Source organism: Equus asinus, chromosome 2, assembly GCF_041296235.1.
Source record: "Equus asinus isolate D_3611 breed Donkey chromosome 2, EquAss-T2T_v2, whole genome shotgun sequence".
NCBI lineage: Eukaryota > Metazoa > Chordata > Mammalia > Perissodactyla > Equidae > Equus > Equus asinus.
This window is the reverse complement of record NC_091791.1, coordinates 134,043,819-134,056,374: the sequence shown is the minus strand read 5'-3', so window position 1 is coordinate 134,056,374 and position 12,556 is coordinate 134,043,819. Positions and strand designations below refer to the sequence as shown.

Below are 12,556 nucleotides of genomic sequence, written 5' to 3'. Positions count from 1 at the left end.
GGGCTCTAAGGTGGAACAGAGCCACAGCACCACAGGCTGCCAGAACCCTCTCTGACACTCAGTGACTCTCCGCTTCTCAGGTTCCAGTGTCCCCACCTGCAAAAGGAGAAAACATCCCCCCTCTGCAGTATGGTCGGTTGTGCTGCGGATGCAATGTCACGAAGTCTCTTTTGAGAAAAGAGCAAGTCTCCCTCAACTCCATATGCAGTTTAAGACCATCATGACTGAGGTCATGGGTGGGTGGGAAACAATTTGTAAGCAGTTTTTTAAAAAGCAAATTCGTGAGAGTGGAGGGCCTCCACACCCCACCCACACACATGTTCCTATTTCAGATCCTGGGACAAAGGTCTTCTGTCGATGGGATGATCTTAGGGCCGGCAGGACCGAGGAGCCTCTGCTGTAACAATAAAAGTTCATTTGTCTTGGAATGCCATTTCTAGAGGGTTCCAGAGTCACAGACTTGCCGAGTGAATGGTGCCATCCTCTCTTTTTACAGATGAGGACACGGAGGCCCTGGGTGGGGAAGGGACCTTCCCACGTCTCCCTGTGTGTCAGGGGCAGGATGGCGATCTGAATGCAGAATCCAGGATGCCTGCCTCCCTGACCTGGCCCCTCTTCACCAGCCCAGAGAGGTCTTGGCACAGCCTTTAAAAGAAGCTGCTCCTCTAAATCATATGTTATTACGTTTATGAGTAAATGGTTAAGACCAGCACAGGACTGGCCTGTGTAAATACAAAGGGAATGACAGACACTTATGGGGTTCTGAGGGAGGTTTTAGAAAAGAGGGCTGCTGGGGCAAGAAGGAGTTGGGTAAAAGACGGGTTGGTGGCCAGAGGGCTGAGGGGCCACTCACGGTCAGGCAGGGTGGAGCGCTCTACCACGGAGCCAAAAGGCCCATCCATGTCCACGCCGTGGGACTGTATGGCAAACTCGTATTTGGTGAATGGCTTCAGCCCGCCAATGAGGATGTCTTCTCCAGAGCTGCCGAGGCAAGAAATGTGACTAGTGCTCTGAAGCACACCCTCCTAGCTGGGCAGGCCCCTCCAAATCTACTCCCCTACCCCTAGCCACAGCCTCAGGCTCTGCCCTGGGAAGGGAATCTGTTCCCTGCATGGGGGCCACTAACACCATCCAGAGGACCCACAGAGGGGTCTGGATGTACGTTGCTCCCAGGGTATCGTGTCCAATCTCCAAGCCAGGCCTCCTCCTCTAGGAAACCTTCCTGGATTAATCCAAGCCATTCTCCACCCAAGGAACCATCTCTGATACACCTTTTCCTTGACTTCCTGTCTCCCAGTCCAACTGGGGGCCCTCTCAGGACAACAGCTGGGCTGTCTCCTCCCCATCATATTTGGAGCCCTCTGAGGTTGCACAAGTAGGTCAGTCTGTCCTGCATCACGTTCCCCAGGGTTGAGTACAAGGCTCTGTTGTGAGTGAATGGTATGGGATGGAGTCCCCTTTTCCATCTGTCACAACAGGTCATCAGACCCCAATCTAACAGGTGAGCCATGAAACGTTCCTGAACCCCCAGGGTCCCTCTCCTCCTCCTCATCTGCTGCCTTCTTCCCCCTTTTCTGCTCTTCCTCCCCCTCACAGCGTTAGCCCCTCTTCCCACCTGGTGTAATAGGTGACCAGAGAGGCATTCCTGAGCCCCCAGGGGCTGAAGCGCACAGTGTAGTTGACAATCTTGACTGTTGTGAAGTCTGGCTTTTTCCACCGAAGCCAAATGGACGTGGAGCTGTTTGATTCTGCGTGGACGTGGGCAGGAGGCAGCGGCGGCCCCCTCTGGATGGGCAGGTCTGGAAGGTGAAAACTAGAGTGTGGGAAGGGAGGGAGGGTGCTCATCCCTAAATATGTATAGTGGTTTACAGTGCCCAGGCACTTCCTTTTACCCTTTCTCTTTTGATCTTGAGCTGGGTAGCATCATGCTTACTTTACAAATGAGGAAACTGAGGCTCCCAAGAATTTAAGTGATTTTTGCCAAGGTCATACATGTAGCAGACTGCGGAACACTAGTATGTAAGAATATCATAAAAAGAGGCAGCAAATCAGGGCAATTAAGAGCACAGATTCCGGGGCCAGGCTGCCTTGGTTCAAATTCCAGCTCTGCTACTTACTAGCTGTGTGACCATGGAGAAGATACTTAACCTCTCTTTGCCTCCATTCCCCATTCTGTCAGTGGGGCTGATAATAGTGCCTATCGCATAGAGTTGTTAGGAGAATTAAATTAGTTAACATTTGTAAAGTATATAAAAAAGTGTCCGGCATATTGTTGTGGATTGACTGTGTGTGTCCCCCCAAGATCATATGTTGAAATTTGAACATATGGTGGAGCCCTCATGAATGGGATTAGTGCCTGGTTTTGTCCATTCAGGCTGCTATGACAAAGTACCATACACAGGGTGGCTTATAAACAAAAAATGTATTTCTCACAGTTCTGGAGGCTGGAGGCTGAGATCAGGGTGCCAGCACAGTCAAGTTCTGGCGAGGGCCCTCCTCCGACTTGCAGACTGCCCATTTCTCAATGTACGGTCAAGCGGTGGAGAGCAGAGAGAGAAAGCAAGCTCTCTCAATCCTATAAGGGCACTAATCCCATTAATGAGGGCTCCACCCTCATGACCTCATCTAATCCTAATGACCTCCTAATACATCACATTGGAGGGTAGGGTTTCAACATATGAATTTCAGGGGGACACACACTTTCAGTCCATACCAGTGCCCTTAAAGAAGAGACCCCAGAGAGCGCTCCAGCCCTCCTTCTGCCACTTGGGGACACAGTGACAAGATGGCCTATGGTCTATGAACCAGGAAGGGGCTCTCACCAGACACTAACTCTGGGGGCACTGTGATCTTGTGTTTCCCAGCCTCCAGAACTGTGAGAAATGAATGTTGGCTGTTTAAGCCTCCGAGTCTATGGTATTTTTGTTACAGCTGCCTGAACTGAGACATATATAGTAAGTACTATAGGATGATAAGTGTTTATTACAGAAACATTAAATAAAATAAACTCCGTGAGAACAGGTACCTCATTTGTGTTTTCATCACTAAATTCCCAGAACAGAGCTGGCATGTAGTAGACATTCAGTAAAAGATTTGCTGGAGGAACACACTAGAGTTAGAACCCAGGTTCCTTGGCTCCTAGTTGAGTGCTCCTTCCACTAAACCACATGACTGAAAATCAGCCTGGAAAGTTAGGGGTGAGGAAGTGTCATGATGGGCAACTGAGGCATCCAGCACAGGGCCAGGAGGCAATGGACTGCAGTGGGAAGACTTCTGCTGGCAGCCAGGAGGCCTGGTTCTGGTCTAGGCTCCGTGTGACCTTGGACGAGTCCGATTACCTCTCAGCCTCAGTTTCCTGGTGGGCCACATAGGGATAGTCTCCCGGCCTAGAGTGGAGGGATAATCTGATAGACAGTGTGATACAGGTGGATGTGTTTTAAAAATTGTTTAAAGGTTAAACTTGGGGTCAGGAGTCACTGATCAACCATGAGGTTTCTCTCTGTCCAGTGCTTTCAAATTAGCACTGCTCACGCACAACGAAAATACAGTAGCAGGCCTAAAGACAGTGCACAAACTGGAGCTTCTTTCTATGACAGAGGCTGTCTGGAGCTAGAAGAGGACCCCTGAGCCTAGGAGAATGGGTTTGGGGGTGGCTGAGGCTACCAGATGGCCTGACCATCAGGGCCGACTCAGAGGAAAGGGAAAGGAAGCCACACATAGACCCCTCGACTGAGCCCCCTCACCTGGCGTGGGAGCCTTCTCCGTTTTGCCCTTCCACACTGCTGCATAGCCGTCCTCATGTTTGTTGAATGCCACAAGCTTCACCTCGTACAGCTGGCCAGGGACTAGGGAAGGTCATGGGAGTCACTCACTGGCTAGAGGGATCTCTGAGGTCACTCTCTCATCCCCAGAGAGAATTCTAGCTCCAACTCCCGCGTCCAGCTTGTCCAGTCCCCCAACGAAGCTCCCCCAGCCCACCTCACCTAGCTGGGTCAGCTCATACTGCTTCACCTTCTTCTTGAGCCGGACAGGCCCCACATCCCAAGCCTGGTCTCCACGGCCCCCTGGGGGGCTCTCACCGTTGGCCTCTTCCTCGGCCCCCACCTCCCGCCAGTACAGTTTGTAGCCAGAGATCTGGGCGGGGTGAGGGGGTGGCTGCCACGACACAACCAGGGACTCCATCCTTGCCCGTACCTTCAACTCTGCAGGGGCAAAAGGGACTGGGGACAGAAGAGCGGGATGGGAAGGAGAAAGAGAATGGGGACCATGGAGGAAGAGGCCAGGGATGGGAGAGGGGGAAGAGGCGAGAGGAAGCAAAAAGCAGGAAGATGGCATTGAGTGAGAACCTTGCCAGCCTTCTCCCAGTGCATCACCCCTCAGCCACCATCCTAAGTGCCAGGCCTGGGTGGGGCCTAGAGGTGAACTCACTAGTCTACAAGCCCAGAGTGCTGAGAATGTAGGGATGTCTCCTGGGCATTTGCAAAGAGGTTAGCAAGGAGCACTGTGGGGCGGGGTTGACAGTACCTGGCACAGGGTAGGGGCCTATGATTCTCCTGAAGGAATGGATGCATGGATACTGGCAGGCAGGGGGGTAACGGGATGCTGAGGCCGGGAAGGAGGGATGGAACCATTGGAGTGAGGAGCCCTTCTTGGAGCTCAAGAGTGAAGAGGGCTTACTCTCTGTCAGTTCTGAGCACTTTGTACGTGTATTTTAACTTTATTCTCAGAACCCTAAAAATAACGAAAATACTATTACCTCTATTTTATAGACAAGAATACCGAGGCTCAGAGAAGTTAGATAACTTGCCCAAAGTCACAGAGATAGTATGTGCACCAGGTTCTGTCTGCATTTAATCACTCTGCTATTGGGCCTCTCAACAAAACCAACAACAATCATAACTATGGAGGCAGCTACCATTTAACAAGTTCTTATTATGTACTAAACATCTTGTTTATAACGCCTTAGTAATCCTCATGCCAACGCCTCGCAGTAAGGAAGACTTAGAGGTGTGAATGGTTTGTCCAAGCTCACATAGTGGCAGAAGGGTGAGCCCAGGTGCATCTGCAAGGCCACCCCTTCACCTCTACACCCCTCGCCCCTCACCTGTCAAGCAGGGGGAGCCGTGGAAGGACTCTGATGGAGGACGTGGTTGGGTCTGGGTTCCGAGAGCACACATACACCCACACAGTCATGTATACCGCCCTGTCCTGTCCCCTCCAACCCCGTACCGTGGCTCTGGTTGTGCATACTGGGCGTCCTGTGTTGCATCCACTGGGAGGGGGCCCCATAGCCAGCCCCTGTGCCAGCCGAAATCCGCACTCGATACACCTTGTTGGGCTGAAGCGAGTTCAGTGTAAGCTGTGTCTCATTCCCTGGCACCTCGGTGGAGAAAATCTGATCTGCTGGGACAGAAAAGACTGGCTGCTGGATGGCCACCTGAGGACCACGACCCTTAAACTCCCCTACACCAAATCTGCCACCTCAGATCCTGATTCCTCAGTGCCCATCAGAGCCTGAGGCCCTCTCAGCACTGACCCCTCGGTGTCTGGACAGACTCCATGGCTCCTGGGGTGACTCCTGGGCCTCCAACCCTGGCTGACACAGGCCATCAGCCTCGTCTCAGAGTGGGGAGAATCATGGCATGCTCTCCCCACTTACCCATAAGCTGTCCGTGACCACCCCCACATACACCAGGGCGCAGGCACAAGGCGTTGGCTATGGAGACACAAGGCACTGCCCACCTTCCGGAGCCCTTCCTCACCCTTCCCTCCCTCCTCACCCTCACCCTGGCCCCCAGGCCACTTGCCTTCTAACCCTTTATCCCTCTTAGACACCCTTCCCTAGATTACCAACACCTGCCCTAACATGCCTTCCCCAGTGCGCCATTTTCCCCAGTCCCACAAGCACAGCCTCTACCTCCCTATCCCTCATCTGCTTTTGAGCTGGAAGCCACCCCAGGGATGGCACAGGCTCACTGCCTCATTTCACAGATAAGGACACTGAGGAAGGGACTCACTGTGGAAGGGTCACACACCGTGGCTGCAGAGGAGGTGGGGCTATCCCCCAGGCCTCCCTCTGTCTTGAGCTGGCCCTCTTCACCTTCCCTTTTCATCCCTGACACCCCTCCCCCTAGTCCACACTCTCTTTTCCAGGTTCACCTTTCCCTGCTCCACTGGGCTGCCTAATTTCCTCAGACTCCCCACCCGACTCTGCTCAGGACCTCAGCTGCTCTGACCCACCCTTCATGTGGACAGTTCCCCAGCAGGTGGAGCCCACACCCTGCCCCCACTCACCTTCCCTTCCCAAACTGTACTCTATCTTGTACTTCACCACCTGCCCATTGCTCAGGCTGGGAGGCAGGGGCAGCCACGCCACCCTGATGTCCGAGGGGTTGGGGCTGGACAGGGAGAGCTGGGGTGCTGCGCTGGGGACTGAGACAGAAGAACATCAGCGTGAGCTCTGCTCCACCGACGTGGAAGGTGAGGCCCAGGAGCGGTCAGAGACTTGCCCAGGTCACACGGCAAGTCAGAAGTAGGCCCAGGATCTGAGGGAGGAAAGGGAGCCTCTCAGGGGAGCCCCAAGCTGGAGATGATGAGGGGACATCCCTCCTACCCTGAAAAAGGTTTGGGGCACAATCTTCCACATCCTGTGGGTTAATGTCACTGGCCCCTGCCTGACTGGATGGTACAGTTTTTGGAGAGAAGGGCCATAAGATTTAGGGAATCATGAGACCTGGGCTCAAGTCCCTGCTGTACTACTGACCTTGGGCAAGTCACTCTCATTTTCTGGGCCTCAGTTTTCCCAACTGTAAGTTGGGGAGAAGAACCCTTGTCCACTCCCTTATTGGGCACAAAAGATGACACAAGGCAGGTAAAAGTGCCTTAGCTTACGCTGGTAAAGAGAAGTGTGCAACCACCCCCAGGGAATTCTCTGGGTCCCAAGGTGCCCATTGCAGGTTCAGAGGCCCTACCATCATCCGGCGTGTGGACCAGCGCCGGGGTGGAGGTGCGGCTGGCCCCTAGCTGGGAGTAGGCCACCACGTAGAACTCATAATCAGTGTTGGGTTCCAGGTCCCGAACCTGGAGCTCTGTGGTGTCATTGTTCACTGCAAACTGGTATTCCACGTTGTCCATGCCTGGGGCAGTGACACAGGGGACAAAGAGACTGTCACAGGGCCACCCCCAGGGGGCAACTAGCTAGAGGCTGACCAGGGAGCCCTCATATTGTTCTAGTCTCTGGAATAGTCTATTTATAGCTAAATCATCCCAGATCATCTGAGCTGGAGAGTATAAACTCTCTTGGCTTCTAGCCCCACTGTATTAATTCCTCCATTGGTTAGGAAGTTCTTTTTAGCGTCTAAGTGAAGTGACTCCTGCTGCAGTTATGAGCTGGCTTCAGGAATGCCCAGGCATCTTCCCCGGGAGGAGAAGCACCCTCTCTCTCCTCTCATAACCAACTACCGGCTGAGAGGGAAATGTGCCACACTCCACCCCTCTCACCAGTCCTAACCCCCATCTACGCGGGTCTCTCCTGAGGACTCCCACCTCATCCCATCTTAACCCCAAAGGTACCCACCAGGCAAACTTTCAGTCATCCAACATGTAGCCCCCTCACGGCGCCCCCACGTGGGCCTTTACTGGGACATCTCGAGCCCCCAGCAGACGTACCCCGTGCCTTCTGGTAGTGCAGGGAGAAGCCGATGATCTGCTCGCTGTGCAGCTCTGGCCGCTCCCAGGCCACCAGCACCGCGGAGCTGCTCAGCGGCGTGGCCGTGACCCGGGTGGGGGCGCTGGGCAGCCCCTCGCGCACCACCACGGCCAGCGGTGCTGCGGCGCACGCCGTGCCCGCGCCATTCTCGGCCACGCACTGGTAGTAGCCGGCGTCCTGCAGGCCAATCTGCGTGATGACCAGGCTGCCGCCGCCGCCCTGCACCTTGACGCGCCCGTTGGGCCGCAGCGGCGCCCCGTCGTGCAGCCAGCGCAGCACGGGCCGCGGCTCTCCGGACGCGCGGCACACGAAGCGCGCCGTGCTGGCCCGCGTCCGCGACAGTGCCTCGGGCGCCTGCGAGATGGCAGGGGCCGCTGGGGGCGGGGAGGGGGACGCTGACCGCGCGCCCCCGCCACCAGGGGCCCTCCCCCGCCCCTAAACGCCCTGACGCCCTGACGGACTCCCGCATCCCCTCCCCTCACTCTACTCTCTCCCTGACTCACCCCTCCCCCCAAACAGTGCGTCGGAGCTCCACCTCTTCTCCCGCAGTCACCCCAGTCCCACACTGACATTCTCTTCCTCTCCCCAGTGGTCCCCAGGCCTTCTCGGCCTTCCCCCAAATACCCTCGCTCTTCCTGGATCTAACCCCAGTCCCTCATTGACCACCTCCTCTTCCCCTACCCTCCAGTGTCTCCCACACCTATCAGATTGAGCCCCCTCCACAGTTATGGCAGCCCTGAGCACCCCTGCCCCCAGTTTTCTTAGAACCACCCAGGCCACTCCACTATCTCCCCCAAGACCCTCAGTCTCACCCTTCCCTCCCTTACCTAGGTCCCCCCAGACCACCCCCTACCCCTCAATCACCCGAGCCAAGTCCTAGTCATCCCTCTCTTCTCTCTAATTCAACTCTCCCCACCCCGTCCGCCAAACTTTCTGCCACTTCTCCTCAATTACATAGTCTCTCCCCTCCAGTGCGCCCCCCCAATGTAGGACTCCTCCCCACGAGCTCGACCCCCCAGCGCTATCCTTTTTACATCCTCCAGGATCACCCCCTCAATTTCCTCTAACCACTGCCCACTTCCCCTCTCCCTGTTCTTCCCTTAGCTCCAGCTAACCCGCTCCGATCAGGTCGCCCCAACACCCACTCCTGGGGCCTCCGCCCCGCCTCTCCCGTCACCCAGCCTCACCCAGCACGCGGAGCTCCGCGGCGGCGGTGGCGAAGTCGCGCGTGCGGGGCTTGTTGGCGCGGCAGACATAGACGCCAGAGTGCCGGGGCTGCGCGCTGGCGATTAGTAGGTTGGTACGGCCCAAGACGATGACATCCGTGGAGATGGGCTTCCCGTCTGGGGAAGGAGAGGGAGAGCGCTGGAGGGGGTCACTGAGGACGCCCCTCCTTCCACTCTCCTGACCCAGGGGCCCCTCTACACCCGGGTTAAGACAACACAACAGTCCCTGGTTCTGTCAGTTCCTCCACGTGCTAGACCAGTGACTCTCTCTGAGCCCACCTGCCTCTGTCTGTAAAATGGGGAGATAGTCCCTAGCTGGAAGGGCTGCTATGAGGGTGGAACGAACAAGGTTTGTGAGAACGCCTGGCACAATGCAGGCACATATAGGTGCTCAGTCCACTAGCCAGTTATTACCATTACCATTATTATTAACTTCATTTCTCTCAAGAAGGACACACTCCTCTCGTATGGTCTTAGCCCAGTACCATGATGACGATATAGCTGGTGAGGTCTGACCAGAACCAAAATTTTGAATATGTGCTGAGACATGTTATCTTGATGTGAAATGAAAACCATTTTAAAAGCCCTTGCCTTATGGATGTGAACAGAAAACCCAGAGAAGAAATGCAAATGACTAAGAAACACACAAAGAGAGCGTTCAACTTCACGTAATCAAAGAAATGCATATCAAATCACAGATGTTAATTTTTCACCTATCAAATTGGGCATGTTTTTAAAAATAGTAAGTTGCAATGCTGGAGAAAGGGTACATGTTGATAGGACTATACAGGGGCCCCACCTAGACCTCGAAGCCAGGGAGTCCACTTGTGGTCACCTGTCCTGCGGAGATGTGAACAGGGCCAATCACCGGAATGCTAACTGTAATAGTGGACAACTGGGATGGACTTGAAAATTCAACAGTAGGAATTGGCAGATTACATTCAAATGAGGGAATATCATATAGTCATTAAAATTATCGTCTGAAAAAGTTTTAAAGATGGGGAAATGCTTACGATATACTGTTGAATGAAAATAGAACTTGGAACTGTAAACAGAGCATGCTCTCAATTTTGGGGAAAAATGTACATGTGCATTAAAAAATCTGGAAGAAAATACACTCATATGTTAACAATTTTAATCTCTGAGTGGTGGGATGTTTTCTGTTCTTGCTTTTCCCTAGTTTTCTACCATGAACACGTACAACTTTTGCAATCAGAAAACAAAGCAAAGCAAAAAGCCATGCCCTTTCCCTGTCTTAGTGGAGTAAGTTCTTACAAAAAGAACAGTGCCCGGGGGCAGGAATTAAGTTCTTTCCCAGCCTTTCTCTTTCCAGTCTCTGCCCAGGAGTGCTATTAGCCAAGTTTCTCCAAGTAAGTTGCTGGAACCACAGGTGTCAGGATCCTCTGGGACAGCAATTCTGAAATCCTCACTGTGCACACGAATCACAGAATTGCAGGGGACCTTGTTAAGATGCAGAGGCCTAGGGCAGGCCCTGGATTCTGCATTTCTAACTAGGTCCAGGAGGTAGGTCCAAAGACCACACTTTCAGTAGCAAGGACCTAGGGCATTTGTTAAGCATTAAGATTCCTGGGGCGTAACTCTCTAGGTGTGAAGGGAGGGAGTCTTCAGGTTAAACAAGCTCCCGGGGTCATTCTGATACAGGGTCAGGATTTGAGAAATATTGACTAAAACTACCAGGCAACACCACAGGCTTACCTCAATAACAGGAGGGGCCTGCTGGCCCCAGGATCCCCCTAACTGGGCAAGTGTCACAAGTCCAATGAGGTCGTTCAGGTCAGGGAGGCGCAAAGATACCAGCACTGTTCTATCTCATCAGCTTGGCGGGGGGTGCATGGTTGTTTGGTTTATTATTTTCCTTTAAACTCTATGTATTCATTATATACTCTTGAATATAAGATATAAACTTACAAAAAAGGAGGCAGTGTAGGGTAATAGACTGAGCCAGGGTAAAGAGAGCTGAGTTTGAGACTGACTTCTGCTATCAACTTGGGACAAGTCACTCCTTATACATAAATGGAAACAAAAACAATCCTTGTTTTTCTTCCATACAGGACTGTAGGGAGTGATGCACTGGAAAGAGAACAGGCTCCAAAGTTCGGGTCCTGGCTTTCCACCTGCCTCCCTGAGCCGCAGTTTCCTCATCTGCCCACTGGGAATAATAGTCTTGGCCTCTACCCTCCTCAAAGGGCTCTTGGAGGCTCCAGCAGGAGAATGGGTGTGAGTGCTCAGGAGACTGCAAGGTGACATTCGGCCCAGTGCCCTCGTTACCCTTATAGCATCTCCTGTAATGCAGTCCCACTTGGCACTTATCACTTGCTCCTGATACCATCAAGCCTGTCTTCATGGGTGTGTGTTTGGTCTCCCTCAGCCAGACTGTGAGTTCCAAGGGCAGAGTCCCTGGCTCTCTCATCTGGGTATTTTATTCACTGTGTCCAGCAGGAAGCCAGCCACACAAGGGCAGCAGCACCCGGGGTGGACCAAGAGGTGGCTTTGTACTTAGACCGCAGGGGGGTCCTACTTCTCCTTGACTCGCTGGCTGTGTGGCACCTTTCCAGCTCTCATACACTCACTTGCAACACAGTTGTGAGGAATGGAAATAAGTAAGGTGGAGAACCTAGCCCAGTGCCCACCCTAAGAAGGTCTCAACGACGATTTCGTGAGTGGCAGACTCAAAGTGTCTCATAAAGGAAATGTGCTACTCAGATTGATGATTAAGTTTGTCCAGGTTCTCCCTCCCACACTCAGCCATGGGAGAGGAGTTCCCGCCATACCAAAGGTCGGTGACCATGGAGTGGTCACGCTTATAGCTCCCTGACCTGGGGACATGTGAGATGCCACACCCCTCCTTTCCCATGCCCTCTGGTCCCCTCCTTCCACTTACCCTGTCGGACCCAGGACACGAAAGGGGTGGGGTCAGCCGAGGCCACACATTCCATCACCACACTCTGGCCAGACACCACGGTGGTGTTCTCGGGGGCTGCCACAATGACCACGTCCTGTCCCCTGGTGGATGCCAGGGACTCTGGAGAGAGAGCAGGCCAGCAGGCAGCCTTATCATTAGGCATCTTCACATGCAGTACACAGTCACCTGGTGAGGCAGGTGGGGCAGGGAGCGGCCAGGGTTCCATCTGATACGTGGAGTAAGCAGTCGCATGGTTCAGCAGAGCTGACTGGAACTCAGAGCTCTTTCTCTTGGATCAGGAGAGGAAAAACCTGGCCTCGGACACACCACCCCGCGTCTTTCCTGCCAAATCAAACCCACCCGCCAGACAGAGGACCGTCAGGGTCATGGGTAGTCTTGGAGTCTGGACTTGGAGTCAACATTCTAGTTCTGGCACTGTCATTAATGTGCTGTGTGACCTTAGGTAAATCCCTTCTCCAAAGGGCTTCAAGTTCCTGTGTGGAATAGGCACGAGGCGGGCTCCAGTTTCTGCCAGCTTGGCAGCTCCCTGAGCACAGATTTCCTGCGACATTCTCAGTGTGACCCTGGCCCCCTGGGTCAGCATGGTGAATACCTGATCTGTCCAGCAGGTGGAGGCAGAGACCCTGAGCACAGAAGGGAGAGCCGCTCAGGAGCTAAATTAAGCCTCAGAGGACGGAG

General features: G+C 53.7%; 1 protein-coding gene across 2 annotated transcripts in view; it reads right to left on the bottom strand.

Annotated features, from left to right (window-relative positions):
* IGDCC4 (immunoglobulin superfamily DCC subclass member 4) overlaps positions 1 to 12,556 on the bottom strand; it is a 37,941-nt gene that overhangs the window by 7,537 nt on the left and 17,848 nt on the right. For both annotated transcript variants that reach the window (XM_044764701.2, XM_070499934.1), the window contains exons 5-14: positions 11,837 to 11,977; positions 8,896 to 9,051; positions 7,669 to 8,082; positions 6,972 to 7,136; positions 6,295 to 6,432; positions 5,230 to 5,400; positions 3,984 to 4,220; positions 3,744 to 3,845; positions 1,616 to 1,799; positions 854 to 981 (exon numbers count right to left, since the gene is read on the bottom strand). In XM_044764701.2, coding sequence (XP_044620636.2) covers positions 854 to 981; positions 1,616 to 1,799; positions 3,744 to 3,845; positions 3,984 to 4,220; positions 5,230 to 5,400; positions 6,295 to 6,432; positions 6,972 to 7,136; positions 7,669 to 8,082; positions 8,896 to 9,051; positions 11,837 to 11,977 — 1,836 coding nt within the window. The remainder of the gene's footprint in view (positions 1 to 853; positions 982 to 1,615; positions 1,800 to 3,743; positions 3,846 to 3,983; positions 4,221 to 5,229; positions 5,401 to 6,294; positions 6,433 to 6,971; positions 7,137 to 7,668; positions 8,083 to 8,895; positions 9,052 to 11,836; positions 11,978 to 12,556) is intronic.